Source organism: Struthio camelus, chromosome 2 (genome assembly GCF_040807025.1).
Source record: "Struthio camelus isolate bStrCam1 chromosome 2, bStrCam1.hap1, whole genome shotgun sequence".
Taxonomy (NCBI): Eukaryota; Metazoa; Chordata; class Aves; order Struthioniformes; family Struthionidae; genus Struthio; species Struthio camelus.
In genome coordinates this window covers 15,939,978-15,966,938 of record NC_090943.1, presented here as the reverse complement: position 1 = coordinate 15,966,938, position 26,961 = coordinate 15,939,978, and the positions used below count along the sequence as shown (strand labels likewise).

General features: G+C 37.5%; 1 protein-coding gene across 26 annotated transcripts in view; it reads right to left on the bottom strand.

Annotated features, from left to right (window-relative positions):
• PARD3 (par-3 family cell polarity regulator) overlaps nt 1-26,961 on the bottom strand; it is a 468,531-nt gene that overhangs the window by 396,965 nt on the left and 44,605 nt on the right. For all 26 annotated transcript variants that reach the window (XM_068934384.1, XM_068934389.1, XM_068934381.1 and 23 more), the window contains exon 2: nt 18,482-18,583. In XM_068934384.1, the coding sequence (XP_068790485.1) occupies nt 18,482-18,583 (102 nt within the window). The remainder of the gene's footprint in view (nt 1-18,481; nt 18,584-26,961) is intronic.

Genomic DNA, 26,961 nt, shown 5'->3' with positions numbered 1-26,961 from the left:
AAAGTAAGGCGGGTGTGCAGACCACAGCCTATTTTTAATTGTCGGTAGATGAAAATATACTTGCTTTTTGGCAGCCATAAAAAGGAAAGGGTTGGGGAAAGGGAAAAACAGGTAAATCAAGGTGGTCATCCTGGTCTTTACACCACTGTGCATTGTACACCCGCTCTGTAGCATCTCTACGGGATAATCTCTTAAATTACTGTCAAACACCCCCACCTTTTCCTACCTGGTGGCTACTAAAAAGACTGAGCAGCTCAATGGAGACCGGAGCCAACAGGCAACAGGCTAGCCAGAAATGCCCTCAAGACCCACCCCGGCTGGAGCGCTCTGCTGTATGCAATCATAAACAAAATTTTAACTTGCAAACTATGCACACAGCAAGGGACAGCTACATATGCAAAGAATAAAACAGTTTACCATGGAATTTATTTACTCAGTAAACCACCACTGCATCATCTGGAAGGTCTAAAGTCTTGGGGGTTTTTTGTTGTTGTTGTTGTTTTCTTTTTTTACTAATTAGCAGATGTTTGCTATTAATCTTTTAAGATGCACAAACGCAAAAAAAAATTGTTGACTTCCCTGTTCTATAATCCAAATGTACACTTTCAGGTATCTAAATACCAAAAAAGAGTCATCTGACTCCAAGGCAATGCTTAGTCTATTTAATTCAATATATGCTGCCTGCATCAGGTTAAGTGGCTACGTTCAGCCCTCCTAACACATATCGGAAAGTAGAAGGAGGACAAAAAAGGAATTAACTACACATAAATAAATGGGCATATATTTACATGCACAATGCTAACTAGCTCAGTCAATTGTTTTATAACAGCAAGCATCAACATTTTCAGTGATTCAGGAAATCATTCTCATTCTAAAAAGGCAACAAACCAGTACAATAGCATTCAACAGCTGTTTTCACGCAATGCAAATCTATCGCCATCCCCACATAACTGTCAGTGTCAGCACTCTATCACTTTCTTTCAAATCAAACAGGTGCAGCAAGCTGATAGGAAAAAGACGGATGTCGCAGTCATACATCTGCAGCACTCTTATTGCATATAACTAACGTAATAAAGTGGAACACCAGTGCTTGCTGTCATTCATCAATGCAGTATGCCGGTGTCAAGAAGAGAAATATGTTCTTTACTGACAATTTGTTTTAATGAAAATGTATTGCGATATTTAAAAAGTTTTCAAAGCTGACTTCTAGTTATGACAGCTGACATGTTTATGACAGCTATTTTTGGTGAAAAATGTGCAACAAGAATGACTTAATATTAGAAACAAAGAAAACTACAGTAAAGGCTGAGAGAAAAGAAAATAATTTAAAGCAATGTTCTGGTTTGCCAATGAAATTACCCAAGACGAAAATTTGTCAGTCACAAAAGTTAATACTATCAAAACAAATGACAAGAAATTAGTTACAGCCGAAGTGTGAAATGTGACCATCACTCTTTCACTACTTTCTATTTATTTTAAATAACAGATGAACAGTCATTAATATTTACTATACTTCAAATCAGTTAGATAATACAGATCAGTAGACTGAAGTCAGATTAAGCAGCAGCTGGTTAGATGGATGTCATCTGTCAGTGGCTGTTCTTCTAAAAGCCCCTAATACTGTCAGTGAAAATTACAGTCCACAAATCAAAAGAATATAAGTGCTTAAACTGAAACATATATGAAATCAGACAGCTCCCACTGGATTTTCCCCATGTTCTATTACCTCCGTGATCAATTCATGGTTCAAGTGACAGAAATTGCTGAGAAAGCAAAACACCGCTTTCTTTCTATTTGAGAGCTACACTTTGAGCTAGGGGACATAGTTTTAGATAATTAAAATTAATTTTCCTTCCTTTTTGTCAAGAAACATTAAAATCAACCTGCTGTAAAGCATGGTGCTCTCTCTCTCTCTTGCACAGATTAACGAGGGGAAAAAGTTTGTCACTATTACAAAAGTGACAAACTCATTAGTTATAAATAAGACAAAATGATTTTCAGTCAGCAAATTCTGTAATACTAAGCCACAGTTTTTTCTAATAGTATAAAAATGAGGGAAAAGACTACACAATCAGAACTTCAATAATTATTCAAAATATATGTCAAAATATTGCTTATATAGCACAAAATAAAGGAAGCTTTAAGCCAATTAAGTATCCAAGTGTTCCACAAAAATAGAAGCAGTGGCAGACACTCAGGCTTCTCTATAACTCTTACAAGCGTTATAGAGCTGGCTTATAACAAGTGTTGCGTGGAAGTAGGGAAAGGTACTTGAAAATTAGTTTTCTGCTTCTGCTAAAGTGTTGGGATTATGAGCATTTTGAATCAGTACAGTAGATATGTCCATAAATCAATGCTGCTGCTCCTTTTTTCTCTCTCTAGTTTTTTTTTTTTCCTCCTTTCTCTTAATTGAAATAGGATGGCTAAACCTAGAAAGGGAATCTCTTACTGGCATTATTTCAGCTGACAACATGGTATTTCAAAATGCATTGTCTTGCTTTGAGGATATAATCCTGTACAAATAGCAAACAAACAGAAAAAGATATTTGCAAGACAGTGCAACTCAGCTGGGGATTTTAAAAAAAAAAAACATGCCATTTCCTTGCTACTCATGGAATACTATCAAGTATTTTATCTATGTGCAACAGTACTGGCAAAGTGCCAACTGCATACAAAGCAGCTTCGCAAAAAAGTCCTTGTGGATGGCTGCTGGATGGCCCTTTGGAGGCGCATCAGCAGTGTGCCCTCGCGCTGGAGGCACCGGCTGCGTTAGCGTGAGCGCATCTAGGGAGGCGATTCCTCCCCTCTGCTCAGGGCTTGTGCGTCCACATCGGGAGCGAGTTCGGGGAAGGCCACCAAGATGACAGGCTGGAGCACAGGATGTACGAGGAGAGGCCAAGAGAGCCACGTTTGTGCCGTTTTAGGAAGAGAAGGCTAAAAAGGAGCTTATTGTTGTCTTCAGCCACATAATGGGCAAGCAGAGAGAAAACAAGAGTGGCAGGAAGAGAGGCAAGCAGACGCAGGTTGCAACACGGGGAAACTCTTACAAGACCTTAGGAATGCTTTTTCACCACGGTTGTAGTCAAACACTGATACAGGTGTCCAGATAGGCTGTGCGCTCTGCATCCTGGGACATACTCAAGCCAGGCTGCACAGGACCTGAGCAAGACTCTTTACTTTGTTTTCCCCTGTCTTTGGTGGTATGCCTCCATTTTGGTGCCAGATCAAAAAGTGTTAACCAAGGCAAAGAGGATTGTTTCAGCTGCAACAATTTTGAGAACATGCAGAAGATCTATCGGCTTGGCAGCCTCCACTTGACCAGACTTCACTCAGTCTTCCCTCCATTATTTGCATGCACACGCAAGACTAATGACCTGCTTTGTATTTGCTTCCCACTTTGTATTTAGTGCGATTCTGCGCTACCAAACCACAGAGCTGATCTGTCGTTTCACTCTCTCGGCTGACAGGAGCTGAGAGAGCTGAAAGCTTTTCCACTAGACTTTGCTGGGGGAGACACCAGTGCTCTGGAGCAACATCAGTGCCTCTGGATGCAGCAAAACCGTTCCCAGCCTTGAGCCCAGCTGCTCCTGACCGCAGAGATCTTTGGGTCTACCTCTTCTTCCATCATTTCCCTCCTGCCCAGCAGCTGGCAACACATCCCCAGTATTCCTTCCTCCCTCTGCCCCAGCACCTTTCTTTTCTTCTGGCAGGGTTACTTCTCAGCTAGATCAGCAGGCTGATCCACCTCAGCACAACTGCATAACCCCTAGTGGCAACACAAGGGAAAAAGTGGGAAGGCACAGCCACAGGCCGGGCGAGGACAAGGCCACCTCCTTCTGTAGCAGCACAGCCTTAGATCCGCTAACGTTTACCATGAATCTACACCTTTAGGAATCCAGAAGCTCAGTTTAATAGTATTAACTCTGACATGAGTTATAACAATAACTATTGAGAGAATTAAAAATGACATGTTGCTCGGTTTAAGTTTAGGCAAGCTTGTAAAATTGTCAAAATACAGCCTTGCAGTTTGCTCTTGTTTAAGAAATCATCAATTGCATTTGAAAAGCTCCTAGCAAAATTGCAATTATTTTAACACCAGAGTAAAACATCATCTGAGATCTTATGATCATACATGATTCCATATTAACCACCGAAATAAGCCAACAAGGAGAGGACTTTACGGTAGTAAAGTGGCAGGTGGCTTCTCTCCCATCCAGAGCACTCCAGATCAGCACAGTAGAGAGCACTACCCAGGAATCACTGCAGAAAGCACTGCCAAGGCACAGTGATTGATACTACCATCTGCTTATCTTTTTCTTGTCCGAGGAAGTATTCTAACGCCGACACTCACCGCAACCGCCACAAACAAGCCTCGCTAAGGAAAGGAACGCAAACTCATAGCTCAAGATCACTAAGACTCTTGCCTTTGTTCTGATTTTATTACGCATTTTGCTCCAGATGGGCCTGTTTAGCCAGCTAAGATGAACCTCAGCTTGTTAGGATAACAGTTTTAATAATAATGGCTAACCACCACTGTTAAAAGCTGGCTGACTGAGTTTTGATAGGCCAAGTTTCTTCTAACAACCAAACTACCAGAGGGACCGACACATTTTTATCTCCTAGTGTGCTGTTACACACACCACACGCTTTCCTTTTTTTTTTTAAAAAAAAAAAAAAAAAACACGCTTGTCTGGTTTCATTGTAAAACAAACAGGATCAGATTTTAAACAACAAATCTTGACAGCTAACACTTAAAGCTGACTTCTTTCTCACCAGAGAGGACATTCAAGTTTCCCAAGAGACTTCAAAACAAGCCTTTCCAAAAATAGGCTTAAAAGCAATAGAATAAAAGCAGTAAAAAATCATTGCTTTCAAAAATGTCTAAAAATTACCTATTTGAGATTCCTCTTTCATCCCTGATTTTTGTTTACTACTTACGCATTTTAAGAGAATTCAGATAATTTGATTTGCTAGTGTTTGTACTGTGGGTTTTGTTTGCTGGACCTGTCAGACACCAGTAATTTGCAGCAGGAACATTCTACTACATATGTCCCCTACAACAAAGTGTAATGTGATGAACCCTTACTCTCTACCAGTGGCCCTCTTCCCTCATTTCCCCAGAACTTTATCTCCTAACCTTCCTGACTGGATTCTTCCATCCAATGTTCATTTCTAATGGGAAAGCAAAAAAGCAAAATTCATAGACATTAGCCTACTCTCAGATGCTCATAAAAATGAATCAGGGCTTCTCCTTTTAACTAAGTCAGATTTAAACATAAGGATTTGGAGATCTGTATCGTTCCGCATCTGGGATAGTGGATAATGGATACCGCTGGGGTCTGGGATTCTACAGAAATTTTTAAAAAGGGGGGTGGGGGGGGTTTCTCAGCTCAATTCTGCAGAATTCAATGAAAAAAAATGGGAACAAACCATGAATCTGCAGCTCTATACACATTCTGTATATTCTAATATGAGTTTGAAACTCTGCCAAGTTCCAAAAACTTGGAACCAAAACATAAGCAGTTATCAGGAAAACAGTTTCAGGTCTTAATTAACCCACTGAAGCCCTAGCTCATGTAATCAGTCAGCTGGCAATGACAAAGAGAAATATGATTTTAGAGGCTCTCACAAAATAACTAAGAAAACTGTATTGGATCTCTTTTTTATGTTCTCTTGTACGTAAGAATCTTAAATTTTCTTAGAACTTATTTGAGCTTTCTTCATGTACTTTTTCATATAACTGGATTTGTTTGCCTGTCATCAACCTCACTGAAAAAGTCCAGGAAAAGATTTCTACTGCATATTAATCCCATTTGCTCACAGCCTTACCTCATAAGCCAAACATACCAGTCAAAGAGGCAAAACAGAAAATGCAAAATGTGAACAATTCAAAAATGGCTTAATTACTTAAATTTGCAGCAAAGTCCTTATATACTAGGAACAGAGAAGGAATTCAACAGAATTTAAAAATGTTCTGTATTAAAGAGGTAACACGATAGGAAGATCATCTAGAAAAATGTTGGTTCATTTTTACCTTAGATGGGATATCTGAAATTGTGGGGTTTGAACAATTTCTGCTTGATTTCCTTTCAACTTAGTTAAGCTAATGAAGAACACAGAAAAGCTGAACATGCCCTAAAGACAGCCACACTACTGCACTTCAGAGACTGCAACAAATGCTTTTAAAATTTTTCTCAAATTGCCATTATGATCTATTTCAGAATCTTCATGTTTTATGAAAAAAGGATCACATCAGAAATTTTATCACAAAAAAGAAAAATCAAACCTTGCAGCGAGGGTCAACAATACAAAGGTAGGGGAAGCCAAAGAGGATTTTGTAGAGTACTGTGATTTTAAGGGACTTATATTGATAACAACCCCTCCAAAACATTTAGAAAAACTAACTTCAACTTGCCAGTCTTTAAAAGCACAGTCATCTTCCATGGAACTACACCTGTAAAAGCTCATATATTGTGAGCAGCAAAGTCTACTACTGCTCCTGAAATCAGGAAAGATGAAAGCACAGTTTAAAATATTTTCAACTGTCAAACAAGCATTAGAAAAATATTCAAATAAACATGGAAGCAAGACTAAAGCTACCAAGAAGGCACTTTTTAAGCAGTAGTTCTCCTGTTGCAGTAATTGAACTACCGCTCATTTGATTTTTCTTTTCATTAAAAAATATAATTTAGATAATTAAATAATTAAATTAACAAGTATACAAGTTAGGGATTTTTCCAAGCATTGGCTTGAATTCAGCAGTTGAGCATATTTTTCATTAACCACTAGAGGTCATACAGTAACCATGGCAGTTATCCAAAATATAAGAGGCTGCAAAAACTTTAAGGTCTGAGAAATCTGAAATACAGGGGTACTCACTACTTTGAACTTATAAATGAAATCATTAGATTAAGTTGAGTAGTTGCTCCATTTCCCTGAAAGATCCAATGAACACGAATGCTCACAGGTGTCATTCGGAATTTTACATCGTCATAAAATTTAGATTTATGATTTTACTTCTCAAATTACATCTGATAGTAGAGTACAAAAAATTACAGTGTGGAGCCCTTTCGATGATGTTCCTCATTTCTTTGAGTATTTCTCCATTTAAAAACCTCTAGAACTTTTATTTCAAGATAAAGGGCTTCAGCTATAACTGTAATTAATACTAAAGAACAACACTAAACCTAGAATGAATGTCATTGCATGTCCTAATATTCTAATAGTCAACATTTTCAGTTTAAGTAGACATTTTAAACTCTCAGGAGCAGTTGAAATAGTAATCAAAACTTAAGTATGAGAACTCAAACAAATCAAAACCATTGCATTTTTAAGCTAATACCAAAGCTTACACTAGTACAGTAACTGAAACTCCCTTAACTCTGATTTGGCACACTGTCCTCAAAATTTAGGAACCGATGTAATGGTCAGGATCTGAAAATAACCCACATGTGACAAATTCACTCATATTGCTAATGAAAATCTAGTTAATTTCTAAGCATTTGCGAAAGCACTATTGGCAAAATATTAAAGAGCTTTATGCTCTACATAGCTAGTTAAAAATTGCCCTGAAAGTTGTGGTGCATCCAGCAATTCAAAGAGCTAGATGGCCATAAAGCCAGTGATTTCATGTTCCTTTCACATGAGATAAAATTGTAGATCAGTATACAGAGACATCTCATGAATTGCCTCACTTGTTTTTATTCCTTTTACTACAGTACCGAGTATATTCTCTCTTAAGTGAAATCTCATTTAATTGCTATTCCAACTATAAAAGATAAAGACCTGTGTATGAAAGTCGTTTACTATGGAAGTGCAATAATGCTAAGATATTACGCTGCCCTCTAACCCTAAGAACTGGTCCCACCAGAACAGGTGCTGCTGCTGCAGACTCACGCTACCTGTTCTGGAATAAGTTAAATATTTCACTTCCTAAAGCTTTCAGTCTGGTACATTTCAATATTAAAAAACAATAATAACGAGGAACAGTGAAACAGCCGTAATTTGAATAGTTTCAAAGTTTCAGTACCCGTCATGTTTTAGCACAACAGACAGAACCTTACCAACAGCTCACAGGGTGCCTATTACACTACAGAAGCAACTCCCGGAGACAAAACACAAATCACCAATCACGTATCTTAACAGCAAAGAGGATGCAGACTTCCCTTACAGTTAGATTCACACTACAACCTTCACCAACTCAAAAGAAAATTTACAGCAAAAATATCCAGCTTTACCTGCATACAAGCTTATATACATACACAACGCACTCACACACAAGTTGTAGATCAGTAGAGATCGTTTTCCATTTCATATTAGTTAACAACAGGGTGAGATTTAAAAACTTTAAGTACTTAGGAAGTAAAGATAATTTTTAAGGAAAGTGCACCCCAAGAATATCCTAATACAAACCTGCTTTTTCTGTGACTGTCTTTTTTGAGCATCCAGCGTAGCTGACTTAAAACTGAGACTCTTGGACTGTCTCCTAACTTTCACTGAATCTCTCCGGCGATCATATGAAAAAGACGACGACTTCTTTGTAATTTTCCTCTTAGGTGTGTCTGCCATTTCGTCCACCAAAATATGGCTAACTCCAAGCAAGCGGTGTCCCAAGAAAACTAAAACTCAGTACCAAGAAGCTTCCAAATGCTACCAACTCTACAGGGAAGAGTCTTCAATCCTACAGGGCATGAAACAACCTACAAAGAATGGAGGCCACCAAACAGTAATTTCAGTTTTTACAGTAGGTAGTACCGATGAAAAAAGCTGGTGCCCTTACAATGCTGTTTGTCACTGAAGAGCAGGCAGAACTCCTTCTTGCTGTATAAACTCAGACAGGCTTCAGCAGTGATGCTAATCTGAAAAATGTAATGACTATCCTGCTGAGCATGCTGAAGGTGAACAGAAGGTAGTTCCTACACACCAACAGGGTGTGGAAGTACACCGACAGGGTGTGGGGATGAAGCAGAAGACTTTGGGTTCAAAGCATCCTCTTAACTCCTTCCTTTCTGGGCTACTGCTAACTAGACATCTGAAAAGTTAGGCTGGTGAAAGTTTCCCCAAAAGGACAACATTTCCTTACCTGTAGGCCTAAGGCACCTTTAATGTGAGATAGCTATCCGTTGATTATGAGCCCAGGTTTACCATAACTCAAATATTCCCTTTTCTCCCTTTGTCAGAAGGACTAGTCGCGCTATAAACTTACAAGGTGCTTCTATCTACTAAGCCAGCTAGAAAATAAAGCTCGAGCCTACATATGAATCTAACCATCATTACTGGGAAACAATTACGAAGTTAAAGCACTCTCTTAAGACCTTTTAGTATCGATGGATAAGAGGGCAACATTAATGAGTTCTCAACAGCTGTTGAGAATTGCAAGCCTTGTACCAGGACTGTGTTTAGGTAGGAATGTTTCCCTTGCATAACATATTAGTCAAGGGTGTATAACCCCAGGACTTGCTGCTATTGATTTCGACTAAGCAAAACATAACCAAAGCACCAAGTTGAATGCATGGGAATGTGCTTCATGTTGTCGGGTAAGTCTTTCACACAGTACCTTGCAACCTTACCACTGGCAGATTTAAATCTAGGTTAAAAGACAAAAAGGGAAATTATCTTTTGGTATATTTATGCTATTATCCAGGGTCTTTTCCAGAAACTTTTCCTTAATTTATTCATGATGATTCTTCACATACAAAGCAACTGTGAATAATTTGCACTACTATAATAAAGCTTTAATATGGGTCAGTCCTCTAGTGAATGAGTCTCACCATCTCTACAAGGAAATATCTTTAAAGTTATAACGTTATTTCTTTTAAGACTACCAATTTCAATAGGAAAGAGAGTGGTGTTAATGAATTCCCACCAACAACTTTAATCGCAATATTTCCCTTTGTTGTAGAATGAATAATATACCCCTAGGGTAGAGCAATATTGCTAAAATTAATGAAAAGGTATCAGATATCATGCATTTATTAGTCATGATGGCCTATTTCTAGATTCACTGCAGATTTACAAAACACTGCTTCATATCATCTGCAAGTACTACATCCAGGTAGTGCCTGTAGAATTATATTACAAGGCATAGTAAAAAAAAAAATTCATTATTAAATAAGTTTTAGTACAAAGTATCTCTTAATTGGGATGGGCTTATAATACTGTAGCAGTCATCAGCCATAGGCACATATTGACCTTCAACGTTACCAAATTGGATGCTGTGAGGCCACTATCATTTCAAGACTGTCTCTGGGGTTTTCATTAGAAGTTTAGATTAAGGGGACTCTTAGTTAGAAACTGAAGCTTTACATAAATTAACAGTTCCCATGATTCACAAGTACCTCCTTTTAGGAGGACAGAAATAAGCAGACAATTCAGCATAACCCTTACTTCTAAACAAAGACATCTCAAGAGTAAGTATGTCCTCCAAATCTTCTTGAAGAATCTGTAGCATTTGTTAAAAATCACAGGCATACTGATAAATCATAAAGCTTAAGGTCTAGGAAAGTTTGAGGAAAGGTCAAGGAAAGTTTTTTTTACAGATAGCTACTCTTATGAGTTACTCTAATCATGCTCTTATTTGCACAGAAATTAGGAATGATCCCTTAGTGTCCCCTGTGATTTTATGATCCCCTACAGTTTGCTTCTTTCATCTTTTTTTCAAGGCTAAATGTCCTAGTGCATCTGGATGTTCCTTTAGTCCATAGAGAAGCCTTTAGTCCATACACAGAATCAAGGCTGACATCATTTCTGAGCTTTTTCTATCTCTGCAAAATCTCGTTTGGTACGTTCGTTTCTGGACGGAGAAAACGGAAAGTCTCCCAACAACATGACAGAGCAGCAGGCTGCCATCGCCCTTGTTGTTCCACTCCCCGTCCTTCACTGTAGTGGCCAAGCTAGCAAACTTGGGGCTCTCACCCGCTCCTCCCTCCCCCTTATGTCCCCACTCTCCCTCTCCTTGCATCTTCCCTCGTACATCACCTGCTCCCAGCTGAAAGTCTTCTCCCTCTCCTATGCCAGCTTGCCAGACCCTTTGGTGGGCTGGCAATGCTCCCTAAGCATTCAGATGCTTTTCCGAAGATGAATTTTCTGCTGGTTTGGTGAATGAATGAACTTAGAGAGGGGGTCCAAAGAGTGCTAGAGCCTGCAGAAAAGTGGCAGGGGGGGAAAATGAAAAGGAGAAGAGGTGGACAGAAGGCAAGTTGCCAGAAGCAATCAGCTTTACGCTGCTTTATTATGTCTCACAGAACCATACCTTGCAGCTTAAGCTGATGTTTTCAGAGATCTGTCTCTTATAAAATCATGAACATTTTCCTGAATACAATAGCTAGCTCTAAGCTCGTTATTGTGTACATCCAATTAAAAGACTCTTTCTCTGAAAGGAAATCACACTCGCCGTAATCCAGTTTTGCTCATCATGTTATTGTCTACTCCCAAGATACTTCTGCAACTCTTCATAATCCCTGCTTTATTAGCATTATTTGGTTTCACACTAAACTTTATCACTTCATTATTTAATTTCCCTCTTCCCTTTTTTTGAGAATAATTACTAATATGTTAAGTGATACATGTTCTATTTTCTATCTTACAATCAAGGAGCTGTCCATAAAACCCCTCCTCTTATCTTATCCTATGGCTTTTTTTTTCCCCTTTTGATTACACTAGCCAGGTCACTATTGCTCATATGCTGAGGGATGTCTTTCTCCAGAGAACTGCTAGATTTGTGAGAGATGACCTTCTTCCACAACACTGTCATGGCTCTTCCATAGTACTTCATATACATGTAAGTGCCTGCTATTCTTTACAGAACGGTTTTTACCAATTTATTTTCAGAAGTCACCCTTACCTGCAGCTCTTCAGATCTGAAATTAATTCACAAATTATAATATTTTCTCTGTTCTGTTTCTCTCCTATCTGGGAATTCTAAGTAGCACCTTACAGCAACCATTTTGGTAATTCAGGAAAAGAATTTGGATACAGCACTTTATTCGAAAAATAGACAGTGAATCATCAGAATAAATATTGTCTTTACAATTTACTTTTTCTAGCTCTGTGAAGACATTATTAATTTGGAGAACTGCACTGAAAAGGACATAAAAGTAAGATCTGCAGATCAGAAAAAATCATTAGTTAGCTTTAACATCTCTTAGTGGTAGGAAAAAACATACAATGATTCAGCATTAATATATGATTCTCCATGTCTTCTCACTTCTACTGGGTAATTCTTACCCATAAACACTGTAAAGTTAAAACTGATTTTATTAGAAATGTTACAAATATTTTGATTCAATATTTCAATAGAAAATAATGTGTATACTTGAAGTATGTTTTTTCAAAATATGTTTTCATTAAGTAGCATCTGGGAATAAAAATTATCTAAAGACTTTTATTTTCTACTTGTTTTAAATCCAGCAGCGTGCTTAACCTAAGAATCACCTCCCAATGCCAGCAATAATGAGTCAATAGCGTTAAAGCAGGAAAACTTTGTAAAACGGAAGCATTCTGATTTTACCAAGTTGTCAGAACTTCATTCAATGTGAAAATATCAATTCTCTTAAAATCTAATTAAAATAAAAAAGCCCTACAAAATATCAGACAACCTCAAGAGCTCGTTATTGAGCTCCTATTTAAGGAGCTTATTTTAAAATGTTATTACACAAAAGAACTATGAAATTGTTATATGAAAGGTTTCTTTCCCAATATCTATACTTCTCCAAGCTCAGTGGTACAAGTAGTTATTTTAAGCTGTCTAAAGGAAAGAACGCCTTATGCTCAAGACATGCTTTGCCAAGTCACTTCTGAGTAACAAAAAATTTTTTCAAGGTCATCCTGTTTTCCTGGGATACAGGCAAGGTACTCACAGAACAGAATTAGAGAAACTGCATGCTGCATCAGAGATGACCACGGCAGTAGTTGAAAATTAATTCTACGGAGAAGTTTTGAAGGAAAAGGAAGGAGAAGGGCATACTGAACATGTGATATTGTAAATCCTAAATATCATACTTTGAGTAACATTTTGACATTTTCAAGTTTTGCTTTTAGATTTACTGCACTAGCTCTAGATGTGCCTTCATTTACTCCAGGGTTTTAATCTGTTAATGGCGGAAACAAACTTTAGAAATATAACCAAATTGTTTGCCTTCTCTGCTTGAGGTTTTAGGGTTTAACTCTTACGTCTTCAAGTCAAAGAAAATTCAAATGTAAACTCAGCAGTAAGTTCACTTAAATGATGCAGAAGGAGACACAAATTTAGAACAGCAGCACTGCTTTGAGTGTTCTAATTAGGCGCTGCTGGAAATCTAAAGTTAACACAAATTTATCTGCACTACTTTCACAGACCAAACTGACACAGGGTTACCAGAATTTCATTCTTTCTATATGCACCATGTTGTCAATGGTCTGCCCAGAATTATTACAAAATTGAGGTCTTGCATAAGTAAAAATAAGAGCAACAGCATAATATCAGTAACAGCCAGAAACTGTAACCACAGCTCTCCAGTCCCAAGCTAGCCTTCGACTGTAAAATCACAATGCGTTTGCTCAAATCGGAGTTATTTTCGTGTCAGTTTTGAGTTAACATTTGTTACAAACAAATATAGTCATCCTTTCCAAACCCACATTTTGTACATCACATGCCTCTAACTCAACAGTGCTTTCCACAAGGAAAGTAAACAAAACAACAGTATTATTTAGAACTGACCATATGTTTAACACAAAAACCAAAAGTTCATTTTCTTTCAACTGTGCTGGGAAAGGTTCCTAGTATGTCTTCCTACTGTATGAAGAAAACTGCTAAAAGGATTTCTCCCATTATGGTAGAAATTAGCAGATGTTAAATTAATAATAATAATAATAGGGTCCTTGTAGGTCTCTAAAAGGGGATGCAAGTAACCTGCAATTGATCTCACTGAATTTCAACAGCAATTTGATTGCTTAACATAACTCTAGATTATGAATGTTTATGAACTCCATTTCAACACGTCTGCTAAATGAGCGTCTCTTTCATTTTCACCAGCAGTATTTCACACAGAACAGCAACTCTTTGAGCATCCTTCTAGTAAGTTCAAAGTATGTCTAGCTACTAGTAACCACCAATATCACCTTGACCTGACAATAACCTGGATACTACCAATGGGCTCACACATAGCCATACGTATGAAACTTTACTCTGCACAATATCAAACAATACTGCTCCATTTCCCTGAACACTGAACTCAGTGAGCATAGATACAAATTATGCAGGTTGAAGAGCAGACTGAACGCTTGAAAATGGCAAGTCAAGCAAAGAAAGCCCATTCCTAGTTTAGAGAACAATACTCAGACTGTAACTCCAAGTTATAAGTATACACTAAAAGGCAATAAATTAACAGTGGTTATTTTTGAGAAATAGTGCTTTGAATTTATAAGGGCAGTGATGAATCGTAAGATGCCAATGCTTTTATAGTTATAGCTTATTAATCTGGAGCTACCAAAAATCTAATGCATTTGGGCAAATGAACTTTTAAATAATTGCCGTTAACATCATATCATACAGTGCTTCAAATTAGCACTATTTGCCACACTGCATACCAAAACCAGTGGCTGTTAACAGCAGGCCCTCATTATTCTCTTGGGAGGGAAAACCTCTAATTTTTTGGAAATGTTGTTGCTACACTAAGCAGAGACATTTTGTTCTCTAAAGCTTTTCGCTGAGCAACAGCTGGACCGTAACTGTGCAGGAAAAAAATATATACATACTTCCATATGAAATAATTTTCTAAAGCTGTCCTCAGTACAAGTGACAACGTCAGTGAGAATTCAGTTGAGAGTATGTGTATATTCATACCTGCACACACTTTTAAAATGGGAGATTACACACTAATTTCCTGAATATTTTTTCCATAGGACAAACAAAGGTCTACAAGATTCCTGAATAAGTACTTTCATGTTACACCCTAAGTCTAAAGACCACTGAAGTGTCTATGTGCTTCAGTTTCCTAAGAAAAAGCATGGTGAAGGATGGATTTGGGGATTTTTGTTTTGTTTTGTTTTTTCTTTTTGCTGTTGAGAATGTCTGCCTACTAAGAACTGAACTGAGGTCATCAAGCATATTGTCATCTAGTTGGAAACTTGTAAAGTTGACATATGTTTTTTGAGAGCCTTCAAATGAAAGGCTACTTTTACAAACAACAGAGTCAAACCAAAATTGTTTGTAAACATATATTTTAAAAAAAATCTGCTGACAAAATGCACATACAAGAACCACATATTTATAAAATAATGGAAATAGATTATTCAGTTGACTGAAAGCAAGTTGAAGAGAGTTATTTCCCCTTTTGTTCTGGTATGTAGATACTGCATATTGATCTGCCCAAGCATTTCAAGGAGCTTCCTCATACAGTACCAAAGATGATCATCTTTAGGATGTAGTGGCGGTGGATGCTGTTACCAAAAGCAACTAATTTGTATTCACATATACAGAGAGAAAGAGATGAATATAAAATATAGGGATATATTTCCACTGAAAACTGTCTTACCATAATGAAACCTGGAAAAAATTTGCCCTTCAATCAAACATAAAGAAGGTTTTGATAAAAAAAAGTTATCCAAATGGGTATTTATTAATGCAGCTATGTTTATTAAAAGAAAAATTAACTCATCATCAACTTCATGTGTAGTGATATTGTGTAATGTGAATGTTGAAGCTGCATGCCAGAAATGCTGGAATGCATTATGCACTGTCTGAATGAACTATGTTAAAAGACTTATGAAAAGCTTCAGAAAGGAACAAATAGCTTCCCAAAATCAATTTTCTTGTGTAGAACGTTTTGCAGTTTTCTTCTTTTTAAAAGAAACTACACTGAACATAGGAAATTATTCCAGTGTGCAACTGGTTAACCTTCATTCATGCATTCTATCTTACAAAGGGACAAAAGAAAACCAAAATATAGGGACCAAAGAAGCTAAATTAAGTCATCCTATCACACTGCTTTTAATGGAAAGGAGATCATCACAGTGATGCTTCTCCTGTTCCACTTAGAACAGCTGCTGTCTCTAAGGATCTTTATATTTATTACAGGATAAAACATGTTCTCCATGGAGACAGTGGAAAAGCAGTAAATATATTCTTCACATTACTTGCACAGTTTTATTTTATTAATATAGATCAGTATAGCAAACAACAAATTTACTGTGAGGAAAACATGATCCTTAGCTGCTTCACATTCCTTATTGTGCTTACATGGTGTTCCTCAAGCAATTATGGCACAGAAGCAACATTAAAAAGACAAAAATTATGTTCATCACTTTGGGGATGATTTTTCCATCATCTGAAGATTCATAAGAGCAAAGTGATTTTCAAAAGCACAGGCAATAGGTAGTAAGTAGCACAACTACCTTGTCTGCAAGAATTTAAAGATCTTTCTTGTGAAAATAAAGACAAAAATATTAAGACTTTAGTCTTGCAAGTTGTTAGGTATTTTTATCTTGATTCAAAAAGAAAAAAGATATAAACTTATGTTTAACTTTGAGCATAACTAATCATACAATGATAACTTAATTAAATGTTGAGACATCAACTGTTTAAATGCTTTCTAACAGGATATTCTTAAGTATGTATATAAAACATTACTAACTGGACTTATATTCGATCCCTTGCAGTAATGAAACCTTTATCAGCTTTGCTAACACCGAACTAGTTGATACACTTGCTATGGAGGAAGAATAAAATCCGAAGCCAGCAATCAGGGAACCAGGAAGGTCAGCTATAAAATATAGACAACTCAAAAACAGTGACTAATGACTGAAGTGTTTGAAAAGAATCAAACGTGAAGGTCGAGTGAGAATGATTAATTCAAGGATATAAACCACTATAGCACAGTGCATGTTTATGTTGCACCTTCCTAATCAGCTGTGCAAGGTCCTTTAAAAGAATGAAATTTGACTGATAAATGCTATCAGTACAAAATCAGAGGAAACGAGGTTGGCAAGCACTGAAATAAATACCACCAGTAGTTGTTAATAGGTATCTTCTCCATCTACACCGAAAAACAATATTGCAATGATGACTTTGCTTATTTCAGTTGCACTCAAGAGTTTTTCACCTATTAGTCATGCACATAAAAACACCCACAGAGTTTCGCTGTGAGGAACTGCCGCACTTGAAGCCAGCTCAGCTAAGGTAATAGCTAAAGAATGAGGTCTCAAAGTCACCAGAATTTAAACTTCTTCTTCTGAAGGGAGAAGCCTATGAGGAGCTAAGACGTACATGACTCAAAAAAGTTTAAAAGAAAATATGCATTGTGACAGCTTCCACCAGCCTTCTTGCGGCTGCCCACAAAAGCTGAACTAATCGTACAAATGAGCACTTGCATATGAGATAACTAACTACAGGTTTTAATTAACTGTTAATAGACAAAGTGCCTCATAATATCCAACTTCTCATGAAATCTTAGCTGGGCACTATTTTTATGGAAGAAATTCCTGAAAACCCTATGCTGTTACTCTATACAGCTTCAGTAATCCCAGCATTTCAGACAGTGAGGAGTCTCCGCGTCTCAAGATTCCTCACATAATTTTTCTTTTTAAAGTCTTGGTTGAAAGAACCGTGCCAATTCAATTCTATCACAAGAAATAACTGCAGGCAAAGAATTTATTTCTGGAAAATTAACCTAAGAGTCATCATCTGGCCTGTTTTCAAGGAGTCTTCAGACTGCCTGCTGCTTCCAGCGGAGGCAGTTATGGATCCTGTGGGTGAGGAGAGCAGGGCTCTAACCGCACATTTCCAGACTGAAGGCTGTATCACGCTCAGGCACTGTCAAGAGCGGCAGCAAACACGTGCAGCTTCACAGAGAAAGCTAGGTTCGGCATTTTTATATACTACTTCTACAGTTTGCTAGCAGCGTTTCTTACTGCACCCCCTTTCAACGTGTAATTCAAACAAACAAGTACCTATAAGCTCAGGCAAAGAGCCATTAACTAAAAACATCTGAGCTGACTGTGATCTAAATCTCTACTAAAAAAATCAACCAGACAAACAAGGTCAACAAACCAAAGGTGATAATTATGTTTTATGTTCTGTGCAGTTCCTCCCAAAAACATTTTTGAAAAACAATGAATCAACATTCCACATTTTTAAAACAGTACGTTTTTCACATGTTCAGCTGATACCATGAAGCTGCAATCTTAACTTATAGATACAATTTTTCTAATTATTCTCCCATATGAGATTTTTATTCCTTCAGCCTCGTTTTCTTGCTTTTACTTATACAGTGCCGAAAAGGAGAGGAAAACCATGATTTTAATAAAGGATAGCTTATTAAAAAGATACATTTTTTAAAAAGCATATCAATAACAGATTTCCCACTTCTGTCAAGCAAATTGTACAAAAAACCTAAAATTTTTGTATTGTTTGACTCTCACTTTTGGAGGTGTGCTGGAAACATCATATGCTAATACGACCATATGCCGTGCACTCCAAGCTTCCTTCATAACTATTTGTACTTACACGGTCTTTGTCGTCGGCTACATCACAGAGAATGTCATCAAGATCTAAGATCCCACCATCCCCATGCTCCAGTCGATGCACTTGTATCCAGTAGTTTGGGTCCTGCATAAAAGGAAAAAAAAATACATCAGATTTCATACATTAATGGAAAAAGATTAATCTCCCATATAGTTAACATCTCACTCCTACAAATATTCAATATTAAAATATCCGTTTAGGTCATACTCCTGTAAGTAAATGCACACTCATGATGTTAAAAACAAAGTTCTTTTTTAAATTTGCCTACTTTAGGTACTTACGATTCCCACTTTTATCAGCTCTAGATGATTCACAATCCCAACATTGACTGGTAGGGAAATTCCCAGTTTTACTGAATTTACACAGCATATAAAGGGGCAAGTGCATCCTGCTCCAAATGATATAAACGAGACACAACGGTCAACAGCCAAAAACTTTATAGAAGAGCCAAACAGCTTATGTTACAGGTACAAATGAATATTTAAATGATAATTTAAATGATATCAAAGGAATTTCTGCCACTGCTTTGGTAAAATTGTTAGGTTGGTAGATGGGATATCTGAATCTTACATGAAGAGCACTTTCCACATTTTAAATTAAAAAAGATATGTATACAAATATACACATATATGTATACATACATGTACACACACATAAATCTATGTAAAAATATCAGTTTACAAGTAACTAAGGAGCTTGCTTTACAGCTTTCACTATTACTTCTGACGTAGAAGGAAAACATTAACTAATAGAATAACGTTGCACCCATAAGGTGTCTTCTACATATTGCTACAGGACCTGATGGCTGTTTAGTACTCAGTGTGCTATTCTTAAAGCGGTTATGCACTAACACATATTCTCCCATAGCAACGTCAACACTCTGGGCAGTTGTTGAAGTATCTAATAGTAATATAGCTTCATTTCTTTTCACAGAACGGGCAGGAGGGCAAAAAGTGACTAGTTTGGGGACCTTCAAACTTGCAACATCTTGCAAATTGCCTGCCTTCCTAAAAATATCAATTAGTGCTGCTCTAAGCATCAAAGTCCTCTCAGCTATCACTGTCTAGAAGTCCAAACAAAGAGACCTCGATAGTCATTCCAGATCTTTCAAAATCTTGGTCTACCTGCCTAAGAATAGAAAAGGGTACAAAACATTTTATTAACATATTTCTAAGTTCCTGTGATTACCCGTCATTGGAGACGGAATACATTTTCTTCCATATAACTTTATTCAATCATTTTCAAGTATCTGTTACGTGTACCCTACAACATTTTTCAAGCGCTGTTCATGGTTATGAAAATATAAGTCTGAGAGTTCACTTTCTAGTAAAAAGGCTGGAACAGGACAAGGAATGAGACAGCCAGAATTTTTCTAAATCCGTATGTATTTTTAAATCTTAAGAGACTACGCTGCATGAAATCTTAGGAGGACATGCTGCATGAAACAATATCAAGTGATGTTCTCTTTTTTTTTTTAATAGTCTCAGAAATGTATTTATTTCTCAAGTTGGAAAACCAACTTTGCGTATGATATATATACACATATATGCATATATGTCAATGATTTTGGAGAAACTTGACGACCGTGAAACTTGCATCATTTTTAATATAAGTACATTCAACTTAAATACTACCGTAAATCATCGTCATCAGGCGATCAGTTTTCAGAATTTTATTTTACAGTCATTAGGTTATTCATTTCAGAAATCAAATTGATTATTTTTTTAAATTTCTGTAACTATTAAATATCAATACCTTACAGTTCTTCTAAGCAAAGATTTGTTACACAGTTAACTGATTTTCCTGATATATGCCTTCTCTGAAACCACAGTTACTGTTGTAGTATATTATAGGAAATACTTTCTATCATAACTCAGCATCTCTTTTTGTAAACCAAAAATTCAGAAATAATTAAAAATAGTACTACTTTCTTCATATTGTCACACTTTATAGAAGTACACATACAGTTGCTTATTACAGAAATACTACTATTAAAAGGTACTTAACACAAACACTGGGATAAACTTTTTATTAAAAATATTTTTAGATAGAGTTGGAGAAAAGCAAAAAGTTTTCACACAAATCCTTTGACGTTCTTTAACAAAAAGTTCTAAAGCAAAGTCCATTGCAGATACGCCTTTGGAAATCTACTTTCAACCTAATAGGGAAGATATCCTGGCTCATCCTCCAGACCACTGTGGAAAAAATCCCACAATTTGCCTCTGATATCTAGGCATTAAAACACAATTACAAAGATCTAAGCTCTTAAGACGGGACAGAATTGACAAGGTAGGAAACATTTTACACTCCTAAGAGGATCTGATTCATGTTTCCACACCTAGCTACCCCAACCCAAAGCCAAGCTGGAATCGAACCACGAGCCAGACTTCCCTGCAGTAAGAGAAGTGGAAATCAGCTGGGCTAAAAGGGAGTCTGATCCTCCATAGTTCAAGCTTTTAACAATTTCTGTTTGCATCCCTTAACCTTGTTACTCAAAACTGGAAATATTTAAGACAAATCAGTTGCAATAGCAGCTTGGTGACCTGACTACATCCATAAAAACAAACAGCGTCCAAACTGAAATCAGAACTCCGGTATTCCTGTATCCTTATACTCTTCTTCCTACCCAAACTATTTCCCACCTCCAAGGCAAATATAAGAAAACACACATGATTACAGAATCAGTAATGTCACCTTCCAAACCACTATTACATTATCTCAGTATGTTCAATCTGAATTAAAAATAGCTTAGATATAAGCTGCATACTTTTGCTAATTAGTTCCTTTAAAAGTTTCTCGATATTGCCTAAGAAGCTTTAGACAGACTTCTTTTTTTCCTTCGTTACCTATACATTGTGCCATAACGTGAGCTGCTGCGGTCACCTTTCCTGTTTGACGAGGCCCTGATACAAAACAACACATTCGCAAGACCAGACAAGAAATATATAGAACGAGTTTGGCAAGAATTTACACAGGCAGGATTTGGTAAGTAAATATGAAAGAACAATGAAACTTTTATTAAAGCCTTCTCCAAACTACACAGAGTAGTGCTTTTCTTGAGGCCCTTTTGCTCTGTTAAATTTTCCCATAAATTGAGGATTGGAGGAGGGGGCCAGTAGAGGGGTCTAGTCCATATTTTGCAGACATTAGTTATATCAGACTCCCCTAAAAATTGCAGCTAGTGATTTGACTGTGTTAACAAAATCCACAGGAAATGGACAGGTCCAAATCTTAACAATTAATTCTATAGAATAACCAATCAAACAGAAGGGAAACACCTAAACTGCAAAGCTGTTCAAATTTAAATTCCCATTCCATGATCTGTCTATAATGAACATATGTTGCGTGTTATACTAGACTGTTTTTACATGCACTGCTCGCTAAATGTAAAAAAGACTGGACCAGACTTAACACTGATTTGAATTCAGGTACTACTGCATTGACTTTACAAGCAGATCTGTATTCACGATTTGGTCAATTCGTATTTCTCCATCATGACTAGTAAATATTTATTCATAATTTCCTAAATAAGGGTAATAACTCAATCTAAAGCAGTCAGAAATGTTACTTTGAGCAGTTATCGATTCATAACACAGCAATCAGCAACTCCTAGCATTTGCCACAGCTCTGCGGGTGGGTGAGAGGATGCGCGGTTCCCCCAGGAGGCTCCACCACCAGCTGTGCCACTGTCGCACAGTGGCAGCGCGGAGCTCTTACACAACATCTTCAAGCTGTCATATTGTCCAAATTTATCAATGGAAGTTTTAGCTATAAAATTCTTGCTTGATATTGAGGTTAAATATATCCAATACATTTTCTAATTATAAAACATATAAAGTGCAAAATGCATTGAGTCTGGTAGGTGAAAGTGGGACTTTCTATAAAGATGAAAGAGAGACACTAAATGCAGTTTAAAATACTATCCAAAAGCTTTTCAAGAAACCTGATTCAGAATTTTTCTGTTTTTTTTTTTTTTTTTAAAAGCAACATCCTGGACTCAGATGTTTTGCTGTTGTTTTAAAATTTGAATATTGTGATTACAGTTTCACGTTCTGTTAACAACACAAAGCCATGTTTATATTCTCTCACTTGTTTATGATTGTTTATAAGGGTACCGCACTCTGCAAATCTGCAACGCATTCAGAATTATCGAGACACTTTGTTAGAAAACTCATTAGTGACACTGCTCTACCGACATGCAAATTAGCAGTAAGCAATTATTTTGTAAAACCTATACAGATGTCTTTGTCACTAGTTCATGCAGAAAACTAGCAAATTCACTTAATTGAATAAAAGGACAGAAGTAATGCTAAACCTGATTTATAATAAGCTCACTTAAATATTGCATCACTCAGCTCAAGTCTATGCAAGCCAGATCTCCTACTTCCTGTGTACACCCATTTAACTATTCTACTTGACGATGATTATAAAGGTACTTATAATTTAAACTCCTGAGCGCTACCCTTTCAGCTCCAGAGTATTCTGCAATGGAAGATAAATATTTGCTAACTGAACACTAACACGAAGAGTGGAAGCACGAACACATTAACAAAGCCAATAAAAACGTGGTCATTCTTATTCTCTTTACCCCATATGACATGACTTTTAAAAAGCACACAGGAAAAACTGAGAAAACCTTCAGTTGAAATAGCATTACTCAATATTCTGTAGCTAACGATTTCATGTTCCCACATAATGGAAACAAGCACCACATGTGGAAAACAAAGTATCTAGAAACAGGAATGGAAATTACAATGTGTTCTTATTAACGGTATAGAAAGATTTCCGGCTCCTTTCTGTCTAAATAGGTGTCTCTACCCTTTCCAAAGGTTTAAAACTGTTTGCTTAACACTAAAAGTTACAGCAAATACAATTGTTCTTTGGGATATTTTGTACACATTGTACAAGAAGAAGGTTCCATAAACTTCTTCGTCAGAAACAGCTACGTATTTAGCAGAAAACAGAAAAAAAAAGTGTCCTAAAACTTCCATCTGAGAATGTTTGGTGTTTACACACACCATCAGATTATGCCTGCTGCTGTGATTTAATCTCACCTGCCACGTCAGGAGAGTGGCCTGAAGCATCAAAAGGAATATTTTATCTGCATGGCTACAGTTGCACAGTTGGGGGTGGAGGATAATTTCGTGTTTGTGTTTTTTTTTTTTTAAATCTACCTGCAAGGTGAACAGCAGAGAGCACCACTCGGGTAGGACAGCAGTCACTCCCAGAAAAGTGTCTTTACTTCTTACCTTTGACTATAACAACCCAGGTTTCCTGACATCAGCTTACAGCTGGGAGCAGATCTACTGTAGTCACCACTACAATTGGGTATATACTCTGAAACCAGATAAACTAGATCTTTCCCAAACACACCTAATCTTTTCTAACCTGTTCAGGCCAAACATCATGAATATTTCTTACTGCAGAGAAGTATCTTTGAAAACGGATCATCTTTTTCAAACAGAACTCAACAAGGCTCTCTCAGCCTATCAGAGCAGATCTTTCTAATGTTGAAATGATTTAAATCTAGATATAGCTTTTAGCTTTCTGCTTTAAGATCTTTGCCATTAAATAAATTCCTAAACACTTTTTTCTAATCGTTGTCAATCAAACAACTGTGCACAAAATATTTAAGTATAAACCTCAAAGGAGAATGGACTCCACTCAAAGTACGGTCAAACGGCAGAAGCAAGTTCCTCCTTCCCAAAATTTCACGTTTCTAGTTCCATTAATAACTCCATTTATAAAGAGATGAAGAGAAAGCAAGCACATATTTCTCATTTCTGTGTAGAATTATCTCAAATTTAAAAGTACATCACATAATATGGGTGGCTGTCTTCACTGTCTTGAGTATTTGAGAACAGATAAAACTTCTGTGGCAAAAAAGCACACAGATCAAAACTAACATAAAATAATCAGACTCGGGTGTGTGCTGGACTTGTCTGTTCAGCAGCATATGGTACTTGGGCATGCTAACACAGGCTGAAAGGAAAATAATGGTTAATAAAAAACTAATATATCTGAAAATTTGCCAAAGAACTCATTCATTTCCCTGTCTAGCTCTATACTGCAGGAGGGAACCGTCAAAACAAGCATTCAGGTGCCAAAGAAAAGCTATGAGCAGCTTTTAATATAAGCTGAATTCCAGTTACGTTCCCCAGCCCAACAATCTAGTACGAACAAATACCGGGGTTTGAATTGCATCTCATTCACATCACACAACTACTGGAATTTCAGACACAGAGACCTACTGTGCAACACACATTAGAGCAGCAAGGGAGGAAAAAGAAGTTTTAAAAACAGTTACGTTCTATTAGGCATGCCAACAGTGGATCATGGAGAGTCAGCAACAATTATTCAATGAGTAGATTCACCATCTCTGCGAGGGCTCAAACCACCAAAACACTTAACGTTAAGGAAGGTACTCCAATAGGCCTCAGAAAGTAGTTGATATCTGCAGCTCTTAAGTTACCAGGCTATGAGCTGAAGGGACCATTTCCCACGTCTGATTGCACTCCATCTGCAATCCCTCCCCTCCTATTACCCAATTCTAGAGCATGTTTATCTTGCCCTGTGCTCCATGAAGTGAAGGAAAGCACAGCTACAAAGGACTGCGGAAAAAGCCGAACAGTGTGCAGTAGAAGATAAGCCTCATCCCTTTCATCTTCTTGTTCCTTAACCCGTAAAACTGCACTTTGGATTGGGCATATTTCAGGCTAAGGCAAATTTCTTGCTATTGTACATTACTAGAGGATAGAGCTGTACATCCAGAAAGGTTACATATCATGCCTTTAGAAGAGGCTTTGATCAGGGATTTACTTTTTCAGATACACAGGTGTATATACAATGTCTTCAGCCGGGAGGTATATAACTGATCCAAGATGAACCAGTTATGGAAATGAGAACAGCATGAATCTGATCACTGAAGCATCTTCCTCTATTTTTACAATCACCTACGCTTTTCTAGCCTCATTAAAAGGATTTTAACTTAGCAAAAATCCATTCAAGACAGAATCTGAACATCTGACCCATATGACTTTTCCTATGAAATGTTGAAAAGGGTCTACTTGAAACTGAAAGCAATATTAGCTTTTGCATGCATCCTAAATGTTCACTTTCAGCAGTAACTGTGATTTATTTAAAAAGTTATCCCATTACACTATCAGTTTCAATCCTCATTACAGAAGTCTGGTAACAACAACAAAAAACCCATTAACCAATTATTGGTCCATTTGAGCAATTATGTGTCTCCTAAAATGCATTGTAAATTGAAATAATATGGTCGGTAAACTGTTGGAATACTCCTACATATTGAGTTGTGCTGCATTTCTATTGGAATGTGAAAAAGTATCATAGTACTATTGGATCTTCCTTTAAACTGCAAAAAGCTGCTACTAAAAATGGTAAATTTACTTTGACTCTTATCTACTGTATAGTTTGCATAAACTTTCAAATGCATATGAACCTCTTGCTCTTGTGAAAAGAAAGTCCACGCACTGATCTTGCTGCATGTTTGTCAATGTCTTTCCTGTACTGGGGGCTCATAACTGGATGCAGCGTTTAGATGTGGTCTAACGAGTGCTGATCAGAGGGGGATAATTCCTCCCTTCTGTCTCCTGGCCGTTCATATATCCCAGGGTGCTGTTGACCCTTGCTGCTGCCCCTGCGCAGAGCCGGCTTCTGCCCCACTTGTTGCTCACCAGGGCCCGCAGGGCCTTTCCCACAGAGCTGCTCTCCAGTCAATCCATCCCCAGCCTGTATCATTGCTCAGGGCTCTGCTTTCCTCATGCAGGGCTGGACATCTGTCCTGGATGAATTTCATGACGTTCCCATGGGAACCCTCTGAATGGTCACCTTGTCCTTGAACGTATCACCCCGTCCCGCCCCATCCCCCCCATTAGTGGTCATCTGCAAACTTGGCCAGAGCACACTCCTTCACCTCCTCCAGGTCACCGATAGAGATGTTAAACAGGACAGGTCCCAGCATAGGCCCCTGTGCTGCTCCACTGGCTACTGACCTCCATGCTGCTTACCTTGACCACAGCCCTCTGAGCCTGGCCGTCCAGCCAATTTTTTACCTTTCCAGCCACCCAGACTGCATAAAATCCCAGCTTCCCTGCAAGAATATTGTGGGAAACAGTATTGAAAGCCTTGCTAAAGTCAAAACAAATGACTTGACTGTCATATTTTTACAGTGCACTGACCACCAGGAGGTGCCACTACCAAATGGCAAGTTCAGACTCAAAGTGAAGGATGTCACGGCTTCTCTAGCCTCTTAACACCAAGGCACAAACTCCTAGGCTGTGTATTAGCATAAAATGAGGCAAAACATTAAAAGTTATTTTGTTCTTCTACTAGACTACAAGCAACAACTAAACTTGTGAATTAATACATAAAGAGTAAAGCTTTACATTTGGCTGTGAAAGGTCAACATGTGCAATACATACATTATATAGATGTGC